General features: G+C 37.5%; 1 protein-coding gene across 3 annotated transcripts in view; it reads right to left on the bottom strand.

Annotated features, from left to right (window-relative positions):
• The window catches only part of LOC134542713 (torsin-1A-like), a 53063-nt gene that overhangs the window by 11643 nt on the left and 15341 nt on the right, over window positions 1-26079 (bottom strand). For all 3 annotated transcript variants that reach the window (XM_063387184.1, XM_063387186.1, XM_063387185.1), the window contains exons 3-4: window positions 18077-18342; window positions 13072-13223 (exon numbers count right to left, since the gene is read on the bottom strand). In XM_063387184.1, the coding sequence (XP_063243254.1) occupies window positions 13072-13223; window positions 18077-18342 (418 nt within the window). The remainder of the gene's footprint in view (window positions 1-13071; window positions 13224-18076; window positions 18343-26079) is intronic.

Genomic DNA, 26079 nt, shown 5'->3' with positions numbered 1-26079 from the left:
GGCTATTGCACTTCTGGCTTGCGGCCGATCGTCGCGTTGCACCTTGCACTGACACTGCACTTTGTTCGCACTACACTACACGCCTCTGCCACGGGCAGGAGAAGGCGTTAGCACAACATAACGGACTGCGGAAATTAGGGCGACACTTGGGTCGACGTCAATATAAACACACACACACACACACAAACACACACACACACACACACCACGTATTGCTTGACAAGCCCTAAATTTGATAATATTTTAATTATAAAATTGTGTTGGAAAGTATCAAAAGCTTTGCTCATGTTGAAATAAATAGAATATTTTATTTATATCTGGTACATCTTGTAACGTTGCAAGACCCATGCCCTCCTAGCTAAATATTTTTCTTTTAAACTATTTTTATGCTTGTAAATATTTCTAAAAAAAAGGCTTTCTAATGATATTTTACAGTTTTTATGTATTTAAGGGTTGATATTTCACTTGCTGTACGCTTTAAGAATGTACCTTGTATTCTAACAGACATTTTCAATCATAACTATTTCTTTTGTAATTATTCACAAATAAGTCGCTGTACTAGATTTTTGCTTGTTTTGGCCTACTTTTTCAGGTTTTTTTCTAAATAAGTTTAATTTTGTAAAGTAATTTGTATTATGATTGCTGTTCTTAATTTTCATTAATGTGTTGCATAATAATTCTAGAAAAAGGGACTGTCTGGAGTGATGTGTAGAAAGAGAGGCATGAGAGGCCTGTAAGTGCGAGGGAGAACGAAACAGTAATTCCCCTCAGAGATAGATAAAGACGGGGATTCCCCCACTGCGTGGGAACTGAGTGATAACTGCTGTCTCACGGTGTGGGAGAGAGAAGGAAAATGTAAAGTCCCTGTTTCTATGTACGAAAATCGTTTTCATTGTATCTTTGCTGTGTTCTTGTTGGCTTGTATCTGTAAGTTTGAATGAAGCGTACGTGTGATTGGTCGGTGAGTCATGTGACTTCTCCTCCCTGCGTGGAGGAGACGGTGGCATGAGTTCACCAGTCGTCCGTCGATCGCTGAACCAGTAGGTCGCGTTCGGTGGCTTTTCGCCAAAAATGAAGTAAATTGCGGGATAGATAATTTAACGTTGGTGGTCAGAGCCATGCCGAGTATTAAGTTAACCTAATTTTTTCTATGTATTTGATTCGGACATTAATTAGAAATTGTGATCACCTTCGTCGGCGTTTGGCTCGGGGCGAATTTCGGTTTCGCTGGGTGCGGCCCCGTTCGAGGTCGCACTATTTTCGTGTACTTACAGTAAAATTTTACTGAAGGACTTAAACTACGTTTGTTTTAATAGTTAATTCTCATCGCCCGGGCTGCGAGCATTTTTTGACAGGCGAATGTATGTGTTGAGTGAATGAACAAAATTATTGAAAGTGATTGGATTCGTCTGTGCAACATTCTAAATTGAAAATAAAACAAAAACTACAATCGGCGCTTAACATCTTTTTATTTTTGTATGTAACGAACCGTTACAATCTGGTACACAAATCATATAAATAATACATGTGTGTGTTAAAGAAGATCTTCCTGATTGAAAACAATGAGGTTTTTCAGAAAAATAATATTTTTAGGAATAAAATTCATGTCCTTAAAAAAATATTTTTTTTTGAAAACTTCTAAAATACTACATAAAAAAGATATAGGTCAATAGTCTGTGACTAAATTTTATCTCTCAATAATACTTCAAGAAAATATGTATCGATAATGGTTGAACAATCAACATTGGTATACAACCATTATTTAAATGAAGTGGTAGCTGGAATATCATAGAAAATTATGGCACAGTTTACTACTGCCTGAATCGAAGTCCGAAATATAAGAATCTTAAATAAATATATACAAATTAATAATATAAATGAAAACAAGACACATCTTATATCAAAGTGAAAAATTAACTCACGTTAACAGTTCGGCCTTTTCTCTAAAGAAAAGGCTTTAGCTGCTGCCACCCATTGAAAAAGAAATAAAAATATTACTGCCACACCCGGGTGCCATTTTTAGTTTGATGTGACTACCCGGGGGAGAGGGGGCAATACACTACAAAATATACATATTGTAAATGCATCTTTCCATTATTTCATATTATCAAGAAAATCAGTAAATTATAAATAATTGACAATATGAAACCCCGAACCAAATAGTGAAAAGGCAAAGTGCGAATTTTAGTGCCTGTAAGCAAAGCATACAGTAGTTTAAATTTTAATATTATAGATTTTATGTTTGTAAATTATTATTTAAAAAAAATTATATGTAAACTATTTATACAATAATTTGTATTTAAAAACATTGAACAAGTTATGATGCAAACAAAATATATAATTTAAAAATTATATTGAACTGTAAATGAAATGCTTTATTAGGTTTAGAGAAATGAAAAAGGTAGTTGTACGGAAAAGGCCTGGGTTAATTTCACAGTTGGCCTCCCTGTGTTTGAGATGTCAGTGTCCTTTCAGCGAAATAATGTTTTTTTTCCAAAATATTTACTGAAATAAAAATTCTGGAAATTTGAAGTAGATTTGTTTACATCAATTGGCATATCTTGAATGAGCAAGAAAAAAATAAATTTTTCACTATGTTCGAACACTGTAGCCTCTTGCTATGTTTGCATGTCTTCACTGTTCCACGGTAATCCGTCAGCGGGGCGACTGAGTTTCTGTTTTACTGTTGTTGGTTCCAGCTCAAGGTCATGTCTTTGGTGAAGAATGTCGTTACAAGGAAGGGGGAAATGAATCCCGTGAGTCACAGCGAAACGGGGCGATTAATGTTTATGTATTCATTCATGCATTTTGGGAGATCACCTTTCAAAAACTTCAAAAACTAGGTAAACCACCTTAAAACCTCGAATCAGTTACTATATGTAGCAATATAAATAATTTGGAATTTCACACTAGTCCGCTTAGCGCATGAGAACACTTGGAAATTAACTAAGACCCTATATAATAATACGTACTGTTACAGAAGTAAGGTGAGCGAATAATGAAATGATCGTAATTGCCATAAAATCACATTAAATTTATGATATTTTATGCTTGGGAACAAATGTATACTGTTAAAAGGTTTGCAAATAATAATTAATATCAAAATAATTTTTGCCCGTGCTCTGTCACGAATACCATAATTACATACAATGTATGATTTTGCCTGTAGTCTCTGAGGTGACAGACCTAACAAAAACAGGTATATTATGTGTTTCAGTTCCTAATACCACAAAATCAGTTTGGACTGCATATTATTATGATTTTAATCCTAGAATGCAAAATGATTGAGCGTAGTTGTATTGATTTTTGGTGGGTAGGAATATCATCAGTTGTTGGATTGCTTGGAGAACTAGTTTTGTAAGATTTGCTTACTTATTTAGAAATATTCACATTATTTGAATACAACTATATTTTATTGGAACTTGCAGCTCTCTCAAGTACAGAATTCTTGGTAATAGCTTACCTCAGAGTTTAGCAGGAGTATAAATGTTTTATTTCATACAATAATACCCTCAAAAATCATTGGGATTATTAAACATAAACTTCTTTGGAGTAAACATCCACAGAAAGTTGTTTAATATTTGTGCACATCACAATGACACTGCTATTTAATTATTTGCAATTTTAAATGTAACATAAGTTGGAATACTGAGTTTTAAATATTTTGGTTGTGTAATATTTCTACGTGTAATAGTATCAAACATGTATTATGTTTTAACTGTTACAGTATCAAAAGTTCATTGAAAGGTTGTGAATGTTTATTTCCGTCCAAAAAAATTTTGTACAAAGTAAAATATCCTTCAACAAGAGATTTCACTTTTCTCATAATTTTGTTGTTTTAAATTATTATGGTTGAACCTTTCCTTCAGTTCAACAACTTAAGTAGATATCATAACTTCGCTAGGAAATTGAATTCTCCATACAAACTACACTTGATATTTTGAGATTATTCCAAAAAAATACATCATTTTATTTCAAATACATTTTTTTTGCAAACTTACGGGTTTCATATACAAAATAATAACTTTAATTTTCCTTTTTTTTAAAGGTTCTTGCAATTGGGGAGATTGATTATATAAATAATTTAGGACATACACCATTGCTGATTATAATGTATGTCATAAGAAACTTCGACAAGAAAGATAAATGTACAAACACACTGAAAACAAGCGAAAATCAGGGAACATCAAAACAAATATAACATAGACAGAAAATTTCATAGCAAGAATTGGTAAAAAAATTATCACAGCACAGACGGACACAGTGGCTAACAACGACGGACATTAGCAACAAGAACAGTAAATAAAGACGAAAAATATTTTGAAAAACTCACAAATTTGAATTTTCAGTACTCTAACAAAAGATTCTATTGGAAAACAGTTGGCAAGGAATAGTTTGCAATACTAAAATAAAGATATTACAACTTTGTACACCTCATGGCTTTGGTTATTTTTGCACATATGAAATACGGTTTATCGACTTACAACTGAGTATTTCTTACAAAAATTGGCTAATAATTTTATACTTCAATTGATGTGTACATTCGGCATAGTTTTTTAAACCCTGGAAAAGATAATCGATCGAATATTCAACAATTTGGCTTTCTTTTGTTTTACCATGCTTAATATGTGCAGTTAATAATGGAAAGCTATTCAAACAAGGGTTTACAAATAACTTTCAAATATTGGAGGTACTGGGGCAACACAAAGCATAAATGGTAACACTATTTTGTAGTGATACAGTTATTTTCATGTAAATGTACAATTAACAAATATGTAATTTACAATAAATATTTGTTCCATTTACAAAGAAAATTAACGGTGCACAACGGCAAACAGAATAACCCAACGATGAAATTTAACAGATAAAATTTGAAAAAAAAAAAAACAACGGATATACAGGGATACACAGGTGAATCAAGTAATGTCAAAAAACAGACAAACACCGTAACAGTCGATCAACAAAAACACAGGGTGAAGGGGAACTTTTTCGAAATCAGATGTAGTTAGTAATCGTCTTCTTAGCTTGAATGTCAAGTGTGCAAAATAATTTAAATCACCATCAGATTCCGAAAGACGTTCTGCAAGTGTATAGTTATTTACCTGTATAATCTAAAAATTGGTGGTCTGTATGTAATCTAGACTCTATAAAGCACTATAGAAAAAAGCTGAAAACTAAGAGATTACTAATATTGAAAAGATTAAATTATCTAGCTAATGCTCGGCATGCATTGCAATGCCTCATTCAGTTTTGTTTTGTAATATATTTGAAGTAGTTACATATATACAAATCATCTATCCATCTCTCCAAATATATATTTATCTCTATCTACATCAATATATATATATATATATATATATATATATATATATATATATATATATATATATGTACCTCTCTATCTCTATTTATCTCTTTATATATACATATATACACTATCTCTTCTATATATAAATCTCTATATAGCTCTATACATCTATATATCTCTTTATCTAACCCATTTCATTTTCTGTACCTTGCTCTATCTCAATTTATCTCAACTGATCTCAACTTATCTCTCTGTCTCTCTCTATCTCACTCTATCTCTGTCACTCTATTATATTTAAATAAATTGTGTCATGCGTGCGCACTTATACAACAAACACAGACAATTTGCCGCTATATAATATGTAATACACATTTTTTGAAAAGATCCGTGCTCCAACTATTGCAAAATTATTATCACATCTCAGAAACCTTCACGGGCTTGCGCATAACAACTCACCAAAATTTCATTGCAATCGGACGAATGGTAAAGGAAGGCATACGGCACAAAAAAAAAAAAACGAAAATTAAAGACATGACAAACGCATCAAAAGACGGTGCGTTTAAAATTCAAGGCAACTCTATCTATTGACGAAGTTAAGAACAAAACTGTTATTAGCGCCTTTATTTTGCTAGCCGCTGCGAGCTCCACTAAGTGGACTGGTCTCACCAAGGAGAAAAATATGAATTTGCCAGACCTTACTAGGTGTATGATCGTGTGGCAGACATATAGAAATGATACTCACTATTTGTATGTCTATGACCTATGATTTTTTCTGTTATAAAATGAAATTATCAGTTTTTACTCCTTTAGGAATGGAATTTCATATTAATATGTGGTGTATGTGTTAATCCAGGCTATGAGCTCGCTGTAGGCCAAATTTCATCCATATCCGTTCAGTCGTTTTGGCCTGATTGAGTAACAAACATCCATCCATCCATCCAAACTTTCACATTTATAATATTAGTGGGATTGATGTATCAGACATAAGGGTGTGGAAGCTTCGGAAAGTCAAAGTCGAATTTAAAAACTTAACAAAAAAATTCTGGAGATTTTTCTGAGAGCAGAATACATAAAATATGTTAAAAGTGGTCAACACCGGTGTTTGAGCCATAAATAACATCTGTGGTGGCGGCCAACTGCCCTTTAAATCAGTTAAACATGGATTAGAGCACAGATAAATAAGCGGCAGCTACGGGACCATATGCTGCTCGCTCCGTGACTGCAGCTGCAATGCTTCATTTTCCACAGCTCAGGAAATTAATTATTTATCCTGCTTAGCTAACAAAAAAAATAAAGTTGACACTCATCCCACGCCTTTCACACAAGCTCGCAGGCATTGGAGAAAACAAAAATTTTACAATGTACACACTGTTCAAGATTACGACACACATTTTTGGCAGGTGTTCAGTGAAATTTTAGACTGTTGTAGGTATAGTAGGGCCGCGACGTCTTGGCGGGTCGACTCCCTAGAGCTCAGCGACCTTGTAATCGACACGTCCCGCCTTGTCTGCTCCGCAGATAACAACGGCCTGGAAGTCTCCATGCCGTTCCGAAAACATTGGTCGAGAACAATCTCACGTACGGTGCAACACAGCGCAGATCTTAATGATACAAAGATGCGATAATGATTTACGGTAATTTATTATTTAAAGGTAGTGCACCATTTGCTCGACTGGGCAGCTTAGTTAAACATAGTTAAACATAGCTATACAATTCTTTAAAGTTAAGAACTAAATTTGTAATTGTGGGTTGCTGTAGGAAACACAATTAATTAAGACTTGCATGTAACTCCCTCGCTGATGCTTACTTTTCCATTTGGTTTGGCTGAAATGTGAAGACGATCGACATGACACTTTCACGCACTTCAAGAAGCTTACCACTTTTATGCACACGGGTTGGTATTTTTTCCATAACAGCACTCTGAAAGAACCATTTTAGTAATTTCGAGGGGTCCGAAAACCATATTTATAACAAACCATCCTCGCGTATTTTATAGTCTTCTGTTGTTGTGCTTGCTTTATAAACAAGATAGGCTCCAGGAAGGAAACCCTGCCTAGAACCAACGCTTAAAACTATCAGTCTGTGCGCTGCATTTCCTGTTGCCATTACCTACACCTTCAACGTCACCTTTCTTTTGCCAACATTTCTGAAAGGTTAAATTAGTGTCAACCCAGGATTCATCCATGTCAAATATATTCTTCCCAGCCTCCCTGCACTGTTTCATCTGAGTCAGCTACCGTTATCGCCAAGCAACAACGTCAGATCTTTCGAGAAGAAGCATTCACTTATTTTGGCTTCTTCTATACACAAAACCCATTTCTTTGAGTATTTTACGCAGCGATGTCTTTCCCTAATCCATCCGATTTTTTCTTTCAAAACTGGCAGTAGTTTCCTTGTCGTTTTTTTTACTGCATAAAATTCGTGGCTAGTGTCTCTGATCACTCTTCTATCAAAGTCATCAACTGACAACAAACGTTTCCCAGTTTTTTTTTTTTTTTGGCTTGAAATGAATAATTAAACATGAGAGGCTGTTTAACGGTCAAATAAAGGAGTGATATATATATGTAAATATAAACATATAAATTGTAAATAAATAATGTATTAATATAATATACATTAATATATATCATAAAATCATATATATCATAAAATATATAATGCAATATATAATGTATATAATGTAATATAATATCATGTAATATAATGCAATATAATGTGTAGCAATATCGGCTACACTTGTAGATAAAAAATATTCAAATAAGCGGTGCAGAAAGTTTGGAAAATTGCCAAATGCAAAACAAACAAACCGCGGGTGAAATTACGGGGAATGCGTTGAAAAACTTATAATGTTGTTGTTTGTTTTTTATTTGGCGTCTCTCTGTTGTGTTTTCGGATGCGCGAAACTGATCTTTGGCTTATACCTGTGTATCGCGCAGCTCTTTCGGTTGCATTTGTTAGAGGTACTAGCAGACATTTGTTGGCAGCTTCTTCATCACAACACTGGATTACACTACTTATAATTTCCCTCTCCCCACTATGTATTACTTTATTGTATCTTGAACGTCCTGCGTCGGGCTCCATTGTTCAATTCAGACAGAGAGCGTGGCGCCTGATGTTTTTGCTATGAACCGCATAGCGGCTGATGTGCGCGCGCAGCTGCTTCCCCTCTCATTAACTCTTCCCCGCTTCCCCGCAAAACGACATGCCAAGACGTCGCGGCCCTACAGTAGATAGTCTTTCAAATCAACAAAATAAATATTTTTATACAATTAGTCAGATGATACTAATGACTTAATGAGTCAAAGTCTAAATGTTGCTTGAAGGACCAGTCATTAAAAGTCTCACCTTTTGTGAAAAGATAGCATATATTTTTTTAAGTTAAATAAAAAACTCAAATATTAGATTCTATATTGTGTAATAAATAGTATGTCCCAAAACTCAACATCAAGCTGAGAAAAGTTGATAGGCCAATTAATGAAGGTTCTAAATCAAAAAAGCAAACAAAGTGTCCAGTTTATTGGCATTTTTTTTCTCCAAATGGTTTAATATCCGCACTCTGCACTAGATTTTTAAATACTGTGACTATAAATATTATATACTGTGACTACAAATTATTATATTATGTAACTACAAGTTTCCAAATTAAAATTTTATAATATTTCATGCAATCCGTAATAACCCTTCCATTGACAATAATTTCAAATAAAACCTAACATGCAATACTTTTGGGGGAAAAAAATTTATTTGCATGGCTTTTGAGCCAAAAATATATAATCAGGTTAACTGTTACTAATCATACTGTAAAAGAATGTACTTATCTAACTTTGCAAGTTATTATAAAGATGGCTAATTTAATTCAAATTTAATAATTGATGCAACACTGACTATTTTTCCTTTTTTTTTAAAACAATAATTTTCGTTTACAAGATACCCTAATTTCAATAAATTTCAGTTCTGTTATAATACATTCCTGATATTTAAAAGCTGAAAGATTGAATTCAATTCGTCTGAGTAAGAAACAGACAGTGAGGATAACAGAATATTTACTTTGAATTGATAAAAATAATTTCAATAAATGCTTCATTTCATTTCAAATTTCACTATTTGTCTCACTAACTCATGTTGAATGCCCACACTGTGTCTTACACACACTAATAGAAATCGAGCTTTGAATTTTATTTATTGTTTTATCAATCATGTATGGAAATTATATTTAAATTCGGTCTCATTGCAAAAAAAAATATACTTTTATAAATCTTGCTTGGATGAGCTTTTTGAAAAATAACTTGCAAAGTAATGATTTTTTTACAGTATAAATAGTTAAAGTAACCTGACTGAAAAACGTTTGCCGTATAAGTTGTGCACATAAATTTTTCTGCCCCAATAGAATTATTGTGTGTGTGATTTTATTTTGAATTATTATTAACTGCACGGTTATTTAAGGTTGCGTAGCAAATATTTTAATGGTTTAACCAATAAATTTGCAGTTATAGTATCTAATAATTTGGGGGAGGAAGCATTCAACTCAAAAACTAAGACACTTTTATTATTTTGTTTTTATCAGGAAGTGATCAATTGGCCTATCAACTGTTCACAGATTGATATTGTGACATTCTTTAGTCTCCCTTTTTTAGTTCCGTGAACCACTGAAAACATTTTATGATTTTCTGACCTGGAAAAAGGTTAAAGATGATAATGTACAGGCCACTGTTTCTCCCAACCATAAGCCTCTTTTCAGGGGGATTAGAGCACTATTTAAAAGAAATTCCTTGAACTAAAACCATTTTGGTTATACATATTTAATTTTGCTTATTGTTACAATGTACCTTTTTGATGTGGAACTCCAACAAGAGAGCAACAAGGTTGTACACTTTTGTCGATAGTACTGTGTCACAATGGTAGAAAAAAAATACTTTTGAAAAGGCCTTGTGTCATATGAATTCCTGCCTAGTTACTACACGGTAGGATAACCAGGTGGATTTTAACCTAGTGGGAATACGAGTTGGACATCCAACACACTCCAAGGAACACACAATTTGTTACAAATGCTCTATCACATAGCACAGGAGATACACAGGCTGTACAAATTTGAAAAAAATTCATATCAGTAATTTGTGTAATAAGGTGTCTCCCGTGTTGCTTCACGTTGTGCCTTGCCACACGCTCTCGGGCGCTATTTGCCGGCCATCCCGGCATGGACGAAACACGCAAGCCATTAGGGAGATGTTTTTACTGGCCAGGCATCGGCAGGTTCGTACGCAGCGCCGTGCGGAATTGCCAGCACTGCCAGCGGTGCAAACCACAGCATCCGGACGGACGGAAGCAGCAGGTGCCACGCTTACCAGCCGAACCGTTCCACACGGTCGCGTTCGAACTGATGGGACCGTACCCACGCTCAGCCCAGGGTAAAAAGATCTTGCTGGTCGTAACTGTCTGTTTCACGAGATGGATAGAAGCGTACCCCTTGTCAAACTGTCAGGCAGGGACGATCGCGCGGGCCTTGGAGGATGAGTTCTTTCCTTGGTGAGATTATCCGCGGGTACTCTTAACGGATAACGCCACCCAGTTCTCGGGGCGTAGGTGGGCAGAACTCTGCATGAAGTGGCGAGTGTTACCGCACACAAATCCCGGTGCACCACCCCAGGGCAAATACAGCTGCGAGGCGGAACCAGGAACTCAAAGTACAACTCAGACTACTAATGAAGGACGATCAGACCCAGTTGGAACATCACCTCCCAGACATCTTGTACTGTTTACGTCGCCGAGTAAACACTGTCACCGGCGAAGACCTTCGCACGGGCAACGCCACGTCGAGAGCCGCGACCCGGAGCATGAGGAAGCCAGTCCCGAGGAACGAGTAAGGGGCTTGGAGGACGCCCGCGATGCCGCACTGCGTAGCCAGGCCAGCCACAACAACACCACGCCCGCCCATGAGTCTCACACCCGGCCAGCTGGTCTACGCCCGGCTCCTCCCTCTGTCCGCACGACAACATAACATCTGCGCTGGGCTGGCCCCGTCCCGATCGTCCAAGTGCTCGGCACTACTGCCGTGTGATCCAGTTACTGAAGGGACGAACAGCAAAATATCACAGGGACACAGGCTGGCGGCCGAAGAAGGGGACTACCACCTGTCGGATGACGGACACGAATATGAAGGCCGCGAGGGGGGGAAGGGGGCGGGCAGCCACGTCAAACCCCAGGAAAGATGCTGACCTAGAGTTACGGGGGTTTTAGGAAACGGTGATGGCGTCACCTATCCGGGTGACAGCGGACGCATTCCAGCCGAGACAACTAGACGCAGAGCAGGCTGATGATACGACATCCTTCCGAGGTTTTCCGCAGGATGAAGGGACAAGGGTGGAGCTCGAACTCGCCCCCATAATCTGTGAAATGGAGGACGAGCTGTCACGCCCAGTGACACCAGACGAGGATGAACCTAGGTGGCTTCTTCACCTGTCACTGACAAACTCCACTTTTCGCGCGACCCTTGAAGAACCACCGGAACACGCCACCGACGATGCAGAAGCCACGCGGGGGGTGGTGGAGGACGGGGCAAACACCCCTGTGCCGCGCTACAACTTGTGACTACGCCAGACTGCACCCCGGCCCCGGTGTTGCGGGATACAAGGGGCGAACCAGCAACAGCACGAAGCTAATGAGAGCTGCAGGAACGAGGGCGTAGCAGAGTCACATCGGGCTTCGTCGGGGAGGGAGGGGGGACAATTGACGTCGACCAAGGCAGCGCTCTCCTTAAGGCCGATGTGCCTCACGTCTCGCCCGGCCCTCTCCTCCCACCATCTCCCTGTTTCAAACCGCCCGCCAATGAGTGTGCATGCGCGTGAGCGCATGTTTGTCCGCCCTGCGAGAGGCGATTGGAATCTGTGCCACGCACCCCAAAAATAATACTTTAATTAAAATAGATTGTAATTTTACTTATATTTTAATCCCCGAGTGTTTGGTTTTCTTTCAGCTTTAGTAAGGATGGAGAAGCTCCATCCGCAAACACTTTCAGAACGCACCCAGACACGGGCAGTTTATGTTTTGAACTTAATTAATAATTGGCAATACAAGTAAGTGTTATTATTCTGTAATAATTAATTGTAATTTGTTATTCAGTGCTCAAGAGGTTCTGTTGTGTTGTCTGTTTCATCACGTAAATATAAACGGCCTAACGGTAACCAAACTGCTTCCTGCCGCCATGACACCTAGACGACCGCCCCCCGGAGCAGGACGCAGCGACCACGTGTAATTCCTTCCCATCCTCCCGCGTACGGGGAGGCCACTCTTGATTGATTCTTGAGAGTCAAGGAGCGGGCGGTTAGGCCAGATTCCAGTAGTTATGGGATTGCAAGCCTCGTCGCACTTGGGCTACGATACGACCCTGAGGGGTGATAGCTGGGTCCACGTGCCCTTAAACCACGTGGTGGCACCAATATTTAGTCAACACACACCGTGTGACTCTTTTCAACCCCAGTGCCATAGCACTGTACCCTGTTTAAGAATATTTAAGTTTTTTTTTTAAACAGACCATGGACCAAGTTCCCTTGGACTGAGGGATAGACTTCAATCATCTCATATTTACCTGACTGTTGGCCAGAATTTAAGCCCAAGTACAAACAAGATAGTGTGGATTGCGTGACATGTTTTGCACACCAATTTAAAAAAAAACTTTTTCTTCCTTCTATTACTATACAACTTAGCAATGACGTGCATAAAGAACATTCCAACCCCTCACCCCAGTTCATGCTCGCTAGCGGACCTACCGGAAATCCACCCCGTCGATCTGTTTGTGGTAGTCGAGGAAAGGCTTCAAGCCGTCCAGAACTCCGCGAGGCATCTTGTCCACCTCGTCGAACACGAACAAGGAACGCCCGCAGTTGCTCACGTTGCCTCTGACCCAGTCCTGCAGGTGCATCTGCAACCAGCCACGCCCTCCCCTCGCTCACGGCACCGCAACTGTGACCATCACTGGACACACCACTTGGAGAAAGGCAGAGGACATTTTTTTGAGATAAAGTACCTAGTTTGAGAGTGGTGGATCATTTTACACCAGATAGAGCAGCTGGAGAGACTTGCTCACCCAATAAAGCAGTGTGAATGTGTCAGGAAATGCTAACAAGAGAGTATTGTAACGACTGTCGGGACATGCTTACGAGACAGAATAGCTTTATTCTTCCCTACCTTCTCTTTCCTACTCTCTCAATACTCTTAGGGCTCCAGTGTGCTGGGCCACTGTAACTACCTGCTGTTTGTTATGAAGGGAGTCCAATCAAACTCTCAAGGATTACTAGCTAGACGGTAGTTACATGTTAGTATATTTCTCAAGACGCAGTTCGTAAACCAACTCATTATACTTGCCACGAACACAATAGCAAACTTGTTTCTCTGCGACTCTCTTAGGCGACTGTCCGTCCGTCTCTCTATCTCTCTCCAAAGTACTCACTACCTCAGACAAACGTACACACAGCCCATGATGCGCCTAACAGTCGGGTACGACACTCGCACGCCTAGTCACAGAGTCAGCTGCGGCCTGCGGCCGACTCAACTAATAGCGGTGGTACATGTGCACGCATCAAGATATCGCTGCACGCAGCGACTCGCGCCACGAACAAACGCCCGCCAGGCAATATAAATACCAACACAAAAATGTGACGGGATGGAACCCGAACAACACCAGGTCTTTTATTTAGACATCTCTCTTGAGAATGTCCCAGAGCCACGTTCGACATTGACGCAGCAGTAAATGTATGAGATGCATGTGCAGTGAATGCAACTGAATGGAATGACGGGGTGGCTGATGCTGGGTTGGGATTACTTGGAAAGGGCACTAGCTAGCCCACGGGGATCACCGATGGTAATGGCTCTCAGGGTCGTGATGTGACCAGCAGCAGTGGTAGTGGCAACAGGTTGTGTATGCCCCCAGGACACCACTAGCCACATAATAACAATGAATCTGGCACAAATGCAATGAGCCTCACTTGCAGTCTTCTACCACAGCCATACTGGTCAAAAGTTGGGCACACACTTGTGCCCGAGATGGCTGCTGGGGAAGGAGGTACTGCCACGGTCAAATATCCATCTTGCATCCCCTCATCTGTTCGTCGATTCATTGCCATGGAGGTGCGTGATGACAGACTAGTAGAGCCTAGGTCACACCTAATGTTAACTTTTATTGTCAAAGTCTAGTTTGAAAAACTTTTGTAATTTTTTTTTTGAAGAGAATTTCCTTTTTGTATTTTTTTCATAGATTTAGTAAAAGAAAGGAATATCAGTAATATGTTGCTAGATTACATTAGTTTTATTGCGTTTTTTTAACAAGTCCTCTTACACAATAGAAAAAAAAAGCAGCAAGCTACCCTTCCTTGTCTGTATCTTTAAAAAAAACAGCACACACATTACAGTCAGCAAGAAATTTGTGTAGGAGCTGGAGGAACGTAAAAAGCAGTGCTTTGAAGCGCGGTTTTCAAAGCACCAACAATGGTGGCCGTATTTTCATGGAATGTTGCATTTAAGAGCTGAGTAATCTCACGCAAGAATTCAATTATGTGGGTCACAGTTGCATCTTAAAAACCTGTCGAAGTAAGACGCGTAGAGAATGGGTACACTGCCAGTACACTGACATTTACAACGATGAGGGAGAACCGTCAACACCGTTACACGACCACAAGCAATCACAGAATGCGCATACACAAACTCTGGGGTGGTTTATTTTTATATTTCCACCACCCCCCCTCCAGCCAAATGCTAGCCCACGTCACGTCATTTGCCGATGCCGGCTGGGCTACTGGCACGGGGGCCAGGCAGATGAGCATAATTGGGCCATTCACAGCGCTTTTCACGCACTGCTGAGATATATTTTAACCAAACAATTTTTAATTACTGTGATATTATACATAGGTATTAAAAACTAACTCAGGAGAGTTATTTACACACAATCTCAAAAACACATTGCAATTATAAATTTATTTTACCTAAAGTTATAAATTTGCATTGGATCACACTTTATTTTTTCCAAACAAAAAATTGGCATAAAATGTGATACCCACAAGCAGGTAAATATGATATTTGCTAAATTTTAATAGAAAACAAACAAACGTGAATTTTAATACATCCAAATCCCAGATGTGATATAATTGACAAATTTTGTTTAAACAAACATAATCTGTTGAAATATCAACCTTGAAAACTACAAGGCTGTAAAAACTCAACCGTTGTGGAAATGAACTCCAAACAAATTTAGCTTGAATGAAAAACTTATGCAAAAAAGAGTTTTTTTTTTAATAAAAGTATATGACTTTCATGCAGTAAAACTTCTTATTACATAATTTAAGAATCATAATAAAAAATATGTAAAAATATATGGTAACATATAAAAGTGTGAGATAAAATATTTTTTTTATCATTTCATGAAGAAATAATAAAGAACATATATATTAAATTAAATTTCAGATATTCTTAAGTATATACACTATATTTGAACTTTATTTACTCACAAAATGAGGACAATAGAACCAAACCAAAACATATGACAAATTAAATGTTAGTAGACAAAATTAACAAAAATTTATAACATACAGGTATTTCATTCATGATAAGAAATTTTCATACCCTTTTATCAGACAGCGAGACTATTTAATGTTAACTTCAGAGAATATTTCATGTTAACATTGAAAAATCAATTTTTTGTGTAAAATAATGCTATTAAAGGAACAACTCTTTTTCAAATAACTGTTTATGTTTAGGAGTAAAAAAATATTACAATTATTACTTTTGATTCAAAGTTGGGACATTCTATACTTCCAAAAGCTTAAAAATATTTTTGTTACTGTAGAAAAACAGGCATCTCCAAACTCACTAAGATGAAATATCTCAATGAATTTTGTTAAGTAATTTTCCATGAAAAATATTAATATAGAACATAAACCTAGTAATCTTATCTGACTCTGACTATTTATACATATGAGGGGAGACCCAAAAAAAACTGGACTCAGAGCATGCTGCCATTCGTAGACGTAGTAGAGAGTTCTCCCACTAGATAGGGTTAGAAGATACCTTCAATAAAAAGCTGCCCAGACAGCTTCAATTTGTAAGTTAACGTTTGATTGTATTTATTTTTTTCACTTACTATTCTTGTGTTCGGCCTGCAAAGTTGTTGTGCCAGATTTAAAATTATGTTTCCTGCTTGAAAAATTGGCAACGGAAACTTACCAAATGATTCAACAGGCTTTCAAGGAGGAAGCTAGGAGCCGCACAAAAGTTTTCAAGTGGTTTGGGTGTTTCAAACATGGTGAGATGAGTGTTGAAGACCATGATGATTCTGGGCGCCCTTTAACATCTTGAAACAAAAAAATTTGAAAAAATCCACCAAAAAATTAACAAGAATCGTCGTTTCACGATCGACAAAATTTCAGAAGAGACAGGAGGAGTGAGTTGCAGCTCGTGACAGCAGATTTTGACTGAGGATTTGCAAAAAAAGACGTGTTGCCGCTAAATTTGTTCCTCGCCTTCTCAAACAGGATCAAAAAGACATTTCATTGAATTTGAGCCAGGACTAGAAAAAAGAGATTCAAATTAATCCAAATTTGTTGACCAAAGACATTCGAGGTGATGAGAGGTGGTGTTATGGATATGAAACAGAAAAAAACCAATCGTCAAGCCAATGGAAGGCTCCCAACTCCCCCAGACCAAACAAAAAGCAAGAAAAGTGAGGTGGAATGTTAAGATGATGATCAGTGTCTTTTTTGATATTCATGGAATTGTGCACCAGTTTTGTTTCCTCTGGCCAGACACTTTTATTTGGAACATTAAAGACATTTGCGAAAGGATGTGCGTAGGAAACTCCCGGAACTTTGGCAATCGGGTGACTGATTCCTTCATCACGACAACGCCCCCTCGCACACGGCCTTACAAGTGAACCGCTACTGGCCTCTCAGTTCCCCACCCTCCGCATTCGCCAGACCTGGCCCCGTGCAACTTTCTCCTGTTCTTGAGAATGAAGACAAAATCTGAAAGGGAAGCATTTTGAAGATGTGGAGGTGGTAAAAACAGCTTCACAAAGGGTACTGGAGGATATAGAGTAGAAGAGTTCCAGAGGTGCTTCAAACAGTGGGAAAAAAGACTTGTAAGTGCATTGCACCTAACGGAGAGTACTTTGAAGGTGATCGAAGGCATTTTGTAAAAAAAGGTAATAAATTATTTTTTATGAAAAAAATCTGTTTTTTTATTTATTAGGTCCCCCCTCATATATATTACATTTACCACTGTTTTTAAGTGTAGTACATTAGAGTTTTTCAGTTTTCATACACTTGTGTCCAAAATTTAGGTTTAAAGCCTTATGGCTTTATGGCGCAGTTAGCAACAAAACATGGAGGTGACAGCTTTTTACTATGGCAAATAAAACTGCAGTGACAATAGACGTTGTCATATAAAATACAACTTTAACAAAATTCACTTTTAAACTTTGTGTAGTGGTCATCTAAAGATTTTTAGTAATGGATGCTATCAAATGCTTTGCAGCTGAAAAAACTGAAGCTATGTTAAAAATGTATTCACATAAAGCCGATAAATAATACAACTAAAAAATAGAGAAAAATTGTTTTGTGCAAAGAAAGCTAAATTACAGAAATTTGTGAATTTGGATGCCCACAAATAAAGTCATATGTAGTATATTAAAAAAAAGAAGTGACAGAAAAAAATATAAAGTGTAAACACCCCAAAACTACCACCTCTTTTAACCTAGTGCATGCAGCATGAACACGCTCGAGTTACCCTGTAGATGGCTGCCTCCTCTTGCAGAGGAAAATGCTTTTTTCCAGAAAAAAAATGGACGTACTGGCTGGCATGCGACATCTTGTACAGTCCGTCCATTAAGAATTGAGCGACATAGTTTTTGCCGACACCTGGTGGGCCGTGGAAGCTGAGAGTCAGTGCCTTCTTGGGGATCGCTGCTCGGAAGTGGCCCTTCACAGCAGACAGCACCAGCTCTCGCACCAAGTGCTGCCCGAACATGGACACCGACAGGTCCTGCTCCAGCCCTGTACACCCACAGTGCTAGAACACCACCAGGCCTGCAACACACCTGGTGCAGTGATGGGCAACAGCAACCCCAGCGACCGGAGGGAACACGACGGATGTCGTCAGGATACAAGTTTACAACATTCCTGCAGCACCACACCTGGATCTAGGCACGGGCATATCCTGCAACCCCGCACCACTGGTGCAAGCTCTCACCACACCACTGGACCAGGCATGCACAAGTTATGTAACTTCAATATAGGTGGGTTTTAGAAATGTAATTGGATTAGAAGAGGTTGACATTCTAGATCTGAAACCATGTTGGAAACATGATACTTTATTACTGAGTTAAAAATTTAAGATTTTTTTTTTTTTTAACTTTTGAAAAACCATTAAGCAAAGAGATTGGTCTATAATTTGAAATAGATGATTTAGAACTATATTTGTGAATATGAATAATTTTTGCTATTTTCCAATTACAAGGAAACAGTTGATATTTTAGAGTAGAATTGTTTATATGTGTTAAAAGAGGGGCTAGTAAATGAAAACGTTTTTAAATAAAATTGGGAATCCCGTCGTGACCAGCTGATCAAGAAGATTTTAAAGCCGTGATGTTCCATACTACAAGACTTTCGTTAATACAGTTAAACATCAATAAAACAAACCTGAAGGGACAATAATTTTGTTACTTCGCTATAAAAAGGTTTGTATTAACCATACTGCTAAAAAATTTAATCACAATTTTTATATAATTACCTAAATTCACATGATATTGCAAAATATTTTTAATGTTTAGTATATGCATAGCACACCTAAAAAATTTTTTTAAAAATGCTCCAAGAAAACTTGCACACAATTTTCTATAGCACCATATGTACCAACTTTTTTATGAATTGTAAACGACAATTTTAGGATCGCTACACATGTAGCTTAAAAAAAATGTTGTACTGTACTACTTTTTACGGATTTCAGACAGATGGACAAAGCAAAGGTTTAGAAATTATCTACAAAAATAAATATCACCATAATTTTGGAAGAATAAAATTTCTAATTTTTTTTTACCCTCCTACACAGAACCATGGAAATAGAATCACTATTATTTTAGTTTAAACTTCACTTTTTTTTTTTACATTGTTCTGGGATATTTGTATTAACCATCTTTTACTTCATGTAATTGTTTACTTTTGGAACAAAAACCATACTTTGGTATTAAAAAAATTACTTAGCACTGCAACTCCTAAGTAAATTCTTGGGACTAAGAAAACATTTTGTATTAATGAGAGTTTTGTATTAACAGAGTTTTTATTAATAAGGTTTCACTGTATTAGGAACAAATATAGTATCAAGACATGTGTCCATTATGGGAACTTTATGATTGCTACTAGATGGTAAATATATACTAGAAAAATATTGAGCAAATATATTGTATAACACTACAGGATCACTGATAGTAGCACAATTGGATTTTAGTGAAATCTTTTTATAATATCCATCAGTCATTATTTTTACATAAAGGCAAAATTTTTGGGATCATACTTGGTGTTACTGTTGATTGTTCAAGTCCATTGGATTTTATCCCTATTGACCAAAAATTTCACTTGTTTGCAAAAATGAGAAAAACAAGAATAATAGTACATGTTGTTACTTCGTTTGTAGAGTTTATGTAAATGTTTCTCTGATTTCAAAGCTTGGATTAATTCATTAGAAAACCAAGCAGGATGTTTAGATGTTTTTTTTTAATATAAAGAGGGAAATAGCTGTTTATATTACCGTTAATACAAGTGTATAATTGATCAATGAGTTCATTCACATCATTGAATTGTAAAAAAACCAAGAATATTGCTGTTTTTATCATTCCTTAGCACAGGAGATTGTTAATAATACAGGGGAAACTGTCTACTTTTATGTTGATGGATAAAGCTGGATGATATATATCTTCTTTAATAAGCGCTTCTATAGCATGCATAACAGTACATGTAGAAATATTAGATAAACAGACATCTAAAAGATTTTACATTGGCTTAGTATTATTGTATTGAATAAGACCGAGACTTGAAGTAAAGTTGAGTAAGGACTGAGCCTTTGATATTATGTGGTGATTGAGGATATTATCAGTATTATAATATGACAAATTGATACCAGGAACATTAAACTCAACAAGTACCAACAAATTATCTTGACAGGTAACAATTTTATCTTCAAGAGTCTCAAATAAGCTTGGTATGTATTAGAAGTTGTATTAGGAGGTAAGTAACTTTGCAGAAAGTGAGAAAATTAAGTGAGATTTTTATTCTAAGCCAAACAGCTTCAATTCCCATAAAATCAAAATCATTAATATGTTGAAAAGATAAAAATTTATATTTTTTAACAGCAATTAAAGCAATCAAAGTAAGAAGAGTTCCTATAATTTCTAAAAATAAGGTATTGGTATATGAAATAATGCAAGTTATTACTGTTTTTGATGAGCCAAGTTTCTGTGAGACAAATAATGTAATTAGTGGAGTTAACAAGATTTTCCAAAATTGGAGAGATTTGGTTCGAAGTCCCCTGCCATTTTGGAAAGCGATTACCCAATATTTGTTCAATGACTGCACTGAAGGACACTAAAATGCTTCTCCTAGCACAGGGGATGAAGTATAGGCAGTCATAGTGGTTATGGAAGGTTTGGAGATTGCGCTGCTAGCATTATTAGGCTCCTGAGCGATAAAGACATTGCTGGCTATTTGATAAGACATCCACTCGGCCAAAAATAATATTGTTTAATCTGTCAAGATCCTCTCCCAAGACAGACACATGGAAATATGCATATATGTTAAATTTTGTACACAGTTTTGTCACTTTAACTTGAGTCATGTAGATTTCTTGTGAAATGTAGACAATAATTTCTTTTTCCTGTTCATTTGGTTCAAAGCGAGTGTCCTTTTTGTGAATTGGTTTAGAGATGGTTTTAAAGGCAGAACTATTTTTAATTCAAACTTTGATTTGCATGTTTGTTCTGTCTTGTTCACATTGAGTGGCAATGTTCCCGTTGGGATGAGATTTGCACGCATGTTGCACAACGGTAAATCATTCACTACAGACACGCTGGTTGTTGTTCAGTAAGCTCGTAACGAAGCTGGATTCTGGCTGAGTCGTAATCAGGTCACTAGTTGGTGTGCGGTACCCACACTTTCCCGATGTTATGACACAGTCAGCTTTCTTTAACCACTTGACCATAAGTGTTGTCGTAATCTTTCTGAGGATTTAGACTTTGTTTGATCAGCAGTAATTCTTGTCTAATTTCGGCTGTTTCAGATATTAAATTCATCAGGAGGGTCTTTAATATCACATTTTTATTTTTTAGATCTTCTTTTTTATAACAAAATTTTTTTTTACAGATTTTATTAGTTCATCCATGTTCGACACTTAAAGTTTTAAAACTTCACTTGTTTATTTTTCTTTAACTGAAACATTAGAATCTGATTTCTTAGGCGGAGATTGAAACATGTCTTGTTGGGCATCTTGTTCTAATATAAAAGCTGTTGCATCTTGTAGAGATAATGAAAACCCCCAAAAACTAAGCTAATTAGTCAACTATGAATTAATGATAATGATTCACGGCACACACCAAGGAATAAAACGAAAAAGAACACTTGTACATAGAAAACCAGAGGGTTCACGCAAACACTTCCGTTCGGTTTTAACACTTGGCAGCTACTGAACACTCGGTCACTACTGTGAAAACTCGGCCATTACTGTGAACATTCAGCCACTACTGTGAACACTCACCGCTACTGTAAACACTCATCCGCTATTGAATACTCTGCCGCTACAGAATAATTATGGAAGAGGCTTCATGCACATACTATTTATTTGTGATAAAACACAAACAATGATTATACATCAATAACACGAAAGCCCCTCTACAATGAGGATGAATATTTTAGCGTTTTGCTGATAGCTGAACTTGGAAACAATTTTCAGGCGGTGTATATGTGTTGCATCCCTGGTACACACATCTGACTAAAATCAAAAAATATTCTACTTTTAAATAATTATACTTACAACCAACAAGCGTATATATTTCTATGATGCTTGTAAGCCCTGAATATTACACAATTTTGCCAGGTCGCTCAAACATCAACAAATATTAATACACAAAAAATGACAAGCTAGTTCCAAATTAGAAATTTAAATTAAATTTTAATTTACTGCGAGGCCAGCAACCGTTTTGTACGTCGTTAACATTACTTAAGTTTGAACTACGCTCCAAAACCATCCCCTATGACAAGAACAAAATTATAACAATATGAAGATTAATATAAGGGAATAAATATTTTTTACACACAAAATATACTACAGCCAATATCTGAGTGATATATCAAAATAGATTAACAATGAGACTCAATTATAAAGCTTTTAAAACAAATAACAACTGATTAATACTGATTATTACTGCTGAAAAGTGTCGTTGTTACTAGTAACTCCGCTGGACATGCGGTATATCCAAATCGTAGCTCGCCTTAATCTACTGTTGGATCCTGGCAACAGCCAACGTCTTGTAATACGGGCCAATGGTCCACTTGCTCACCACCTCGTGCAACTAACAAGGGGACCACCAAGTACGGTACAAACGGATTTCAATGGGTCTTATATATGTCGTGGAGGGAGGCCCGCAGAGTACTAAGCTAAAAGGGTTTTGTCCAATACGCCTTAGTTTTCGCGGAAATGTTAAAGTTTTATACGGACGTTTTACACCGGTACATTTTCCGTCGTACCAGGCGAGCCAGCCTAGCCTAGTTGGTAAGGCTCTTGCCTAGCAGTCACAGACGGCCAAGTATATCCTTTCTTCTCAGGGTCAGCACATGTGTAAGGAAAGAGTTCATACAACAAACATATGAACATTTCTTTATACACAATCCTAATTCAGCCAGATTGTTACAAAGAAGTGTACGTATACAGTATGTCCATGAATGAATGTTCCAGTAATAAATTTTAATAGTATCTACTCTACGATTTTAGAGTGCTGATTCAAGGTCACGATTAAAGAGAAACTCAAACAGTTTTAGAAAAGCGTATGCGCAAGTACAGCTTTGTTGTTTTCTCACCTGCAGCGCCACCTACGCAAAATGGTGACTCCTGAGGTTAAAGCCTTTTGTCTTCTACATTTTGCTAAAAGTGAATCTGTAATTCCAGGTAAGCGTTCGTTTCATTTGAAGTTTCATTGTGATCCCCAAGAGGCAAAAAAATCCACCGATATAGTGTGGGGGAACTTTCTGTGCTAAATAGGCCCCGCTTGGAGTGCCAATTAAGTATGTGCGGGAACTTTTGAAGCTTTATTTTGTACTAAATAGGCCCCACTTGCGGTGCCAAATAAAATATGTGCGGGAACCTTCTAGTAGTTTAGGCCCCACTTGGGGTGCCAAATAATATGTAGAGCTACTTCCTTACTACTCAGGCTCCACACACACACTAAAACGTTGGGCTGAATAAAACTGTGTAATAAATTATATTTCTTAATTTTGTGACTCTTCACTGGTAATGTTGATATAAGGTAAATCACAGTTAGGTGTTGCTTGATTGATTTGGAACATACATAAATACACAATGGAGTAGGTGAAAGTACAAATGACACGACACAACACTTTGAATATTAAATATAGAATTATTTTATTTCCAATGTAAAAACGATTTAAAAGATTTCAATCTTTTCAATATATTTAATTATTATTCATATCCAAAACAACAACCTAACTTAACGGTGACATCATAGTAATTCAATAAAAGTTCAATTACCAGGAGTTATGTTGCGCACATTTAAATATTTTCAAAAGTCTTAATTCGGGTTCGTTGACACTACACAGTTTTTAATTAATGTTTTTAGGGAACTTAAATCAATTTACCTCGGCTAGTTAGGTTCGAATAGTTCATCGGCAGAGCTCAGAGCCTCTCATCTATAGGACCACTGAGTCTGTTAATTAATGTGTAAATTCGTAAAATTTATCTCCAAGTATTATTTAGATTATCTATAAAGTCAATTTAATTCATGAAATCAATGTTTATAATAAGTTTCAGCGACGATGTGACGTAAAAACGGGAGTTTCGTGATTCGTGCATAAGATTAGGGCACAAAAAATCTGGGCACTTTCGTTACTCATGTTAAACACTCCTATAATATTTATCTTTTTAGATAAATCCTATTTAAATGTTCAGAACTCCCTAATGGTTCATAATTATCATCCACTATCCGGGATACCTGATGCTAGATAGCTAATTTTCAGGATTTAAAATCGCCGACGTCACGAAGTTGCCGCTCATTCAGCTGGCCATTGTAGAACTCTCTTTCTTACTAGTTTCCTCAAAATAACCAGTAAGACTCACTTTTTAAATGGTGGCCCGTGATTGGCCAAAAGGACCGTTTCAGTCACCTAATTTCTTACCGAAAACGTAAACTCCGAACGCAACAATTGCGCGGATAACAAAATTTCACTTAAAATTTAAATAAATAAATATTAAAATAATAATTTACATTATAAAATTACGGCGTTAATTTTACCGTTTACAGTTTTCAAGTCCATTAGTCCTTAGAGGGGTATCAACAATACCTCGTTCAAATAGTCCGGTAAAAATCCAAAGAATCATTTTTCCATAGACATACATAACCAAATATTGCCGTTTCTGAAAATAAATAATATTATACATAGAGCAAACAAAAATAAAATAAATCGTAAATAATAATAAATAATTAAACTGTCAAAACAAACATGTTGCAGTACAGATTTTGCCGCCCTTGTCAATTACATTGAACAGTGCTCTTTGACCTGTTCAAAACGGTGCAATGTGATTGGCACTTCCCTTTCTCCGTCGCACAATACACAACACTCTTCGTTGCCTAGCAACGCGCGCACCAAACGACAAACAAAAAAAACCAACTTGAGAGAGACTACCTCTCCTCCTCGATTCGTTTTTTTACCGTTGCGCGCCTGAAAATCGCGCCTTTTTAAACACTTTTTGTCGGGTCGTCGCTGCTAACAGACCTGCGCGGAGAAGTTCACGGATTTTGCAGTGCAAAATCTTCGAAGGCTGGAACTGCTGCTGCTCTCCGACTGATTCTGCCTTGAGCCGCTCCTGTTGAGAAGGACTCGGGAGGACTTACTTACTGTGAGTATAATTCACTAAAGGGATTCGAAGGGGTGCAATGTACACGTGAGTCAACAATAGGACGTTCTCCAGGTCACGTCACGGCAGTGGGTCAACGTCCACCTGCGGTGATGACTGCATCCTTGCTGCGACTCCTCCTTCCTGCAGCGGACAGCGGCGTCGAGGCGGCGCCTGTCCTCAAAACGACCAACAAACCTGGCCTGGTTCACCACGCGTCGACGGGGTCTGGCGTGGGGCGATGATGCTGTACCAGACAGCACGGCATCTGGCACTGCAGCTGACGTCATCAACTGCTGATGTGGCGGCGTCCAGCCGCCCTGCCTCACGACTACGCGCGAGACGGCGTCGTGGCGTCTGTGGTGCTGATTGCGTGGGGCGAGGTCACCACTTCCCACAAGGAAGCACTCGTCTATTCCCATCACTGTTAGGTACACAATCGTTGCGAACCGCACTATGTCTAGCTCACTCTGGTGTAACCTTCGCACCTGACTTAAGTATAGGTGTCCGGGTCTTAATCAATAACTTAATCACTATGTGCGTACTTGTACTCTTGCAAATACAAGTGTCTGCAGGCAATACAACTTGTGTACTTGTCGCGGAACACTATGACGTCACCG

Source organism: Bacillus rossius, assembly GCF_032445375.1.
Source record: "Bacillus rossius redtenbacheri isolate Brsri chromosome 9 unlocalized genomic scaffold, Brsri_v3 Brsri_v3_scf9_1, whole genome shotgun sequence".
NCBI classification, from domain to species: Eukaryota; Metazoa; Arthropoda; class Insecta; order Phasmatodea; family Bacillidae; genus Bacillus; species Bacillus rossius.
Note: the sequence above shows the minus strand (reverse complement) of the source record. Positions and strands in the feature narration are given on the sequence as shown.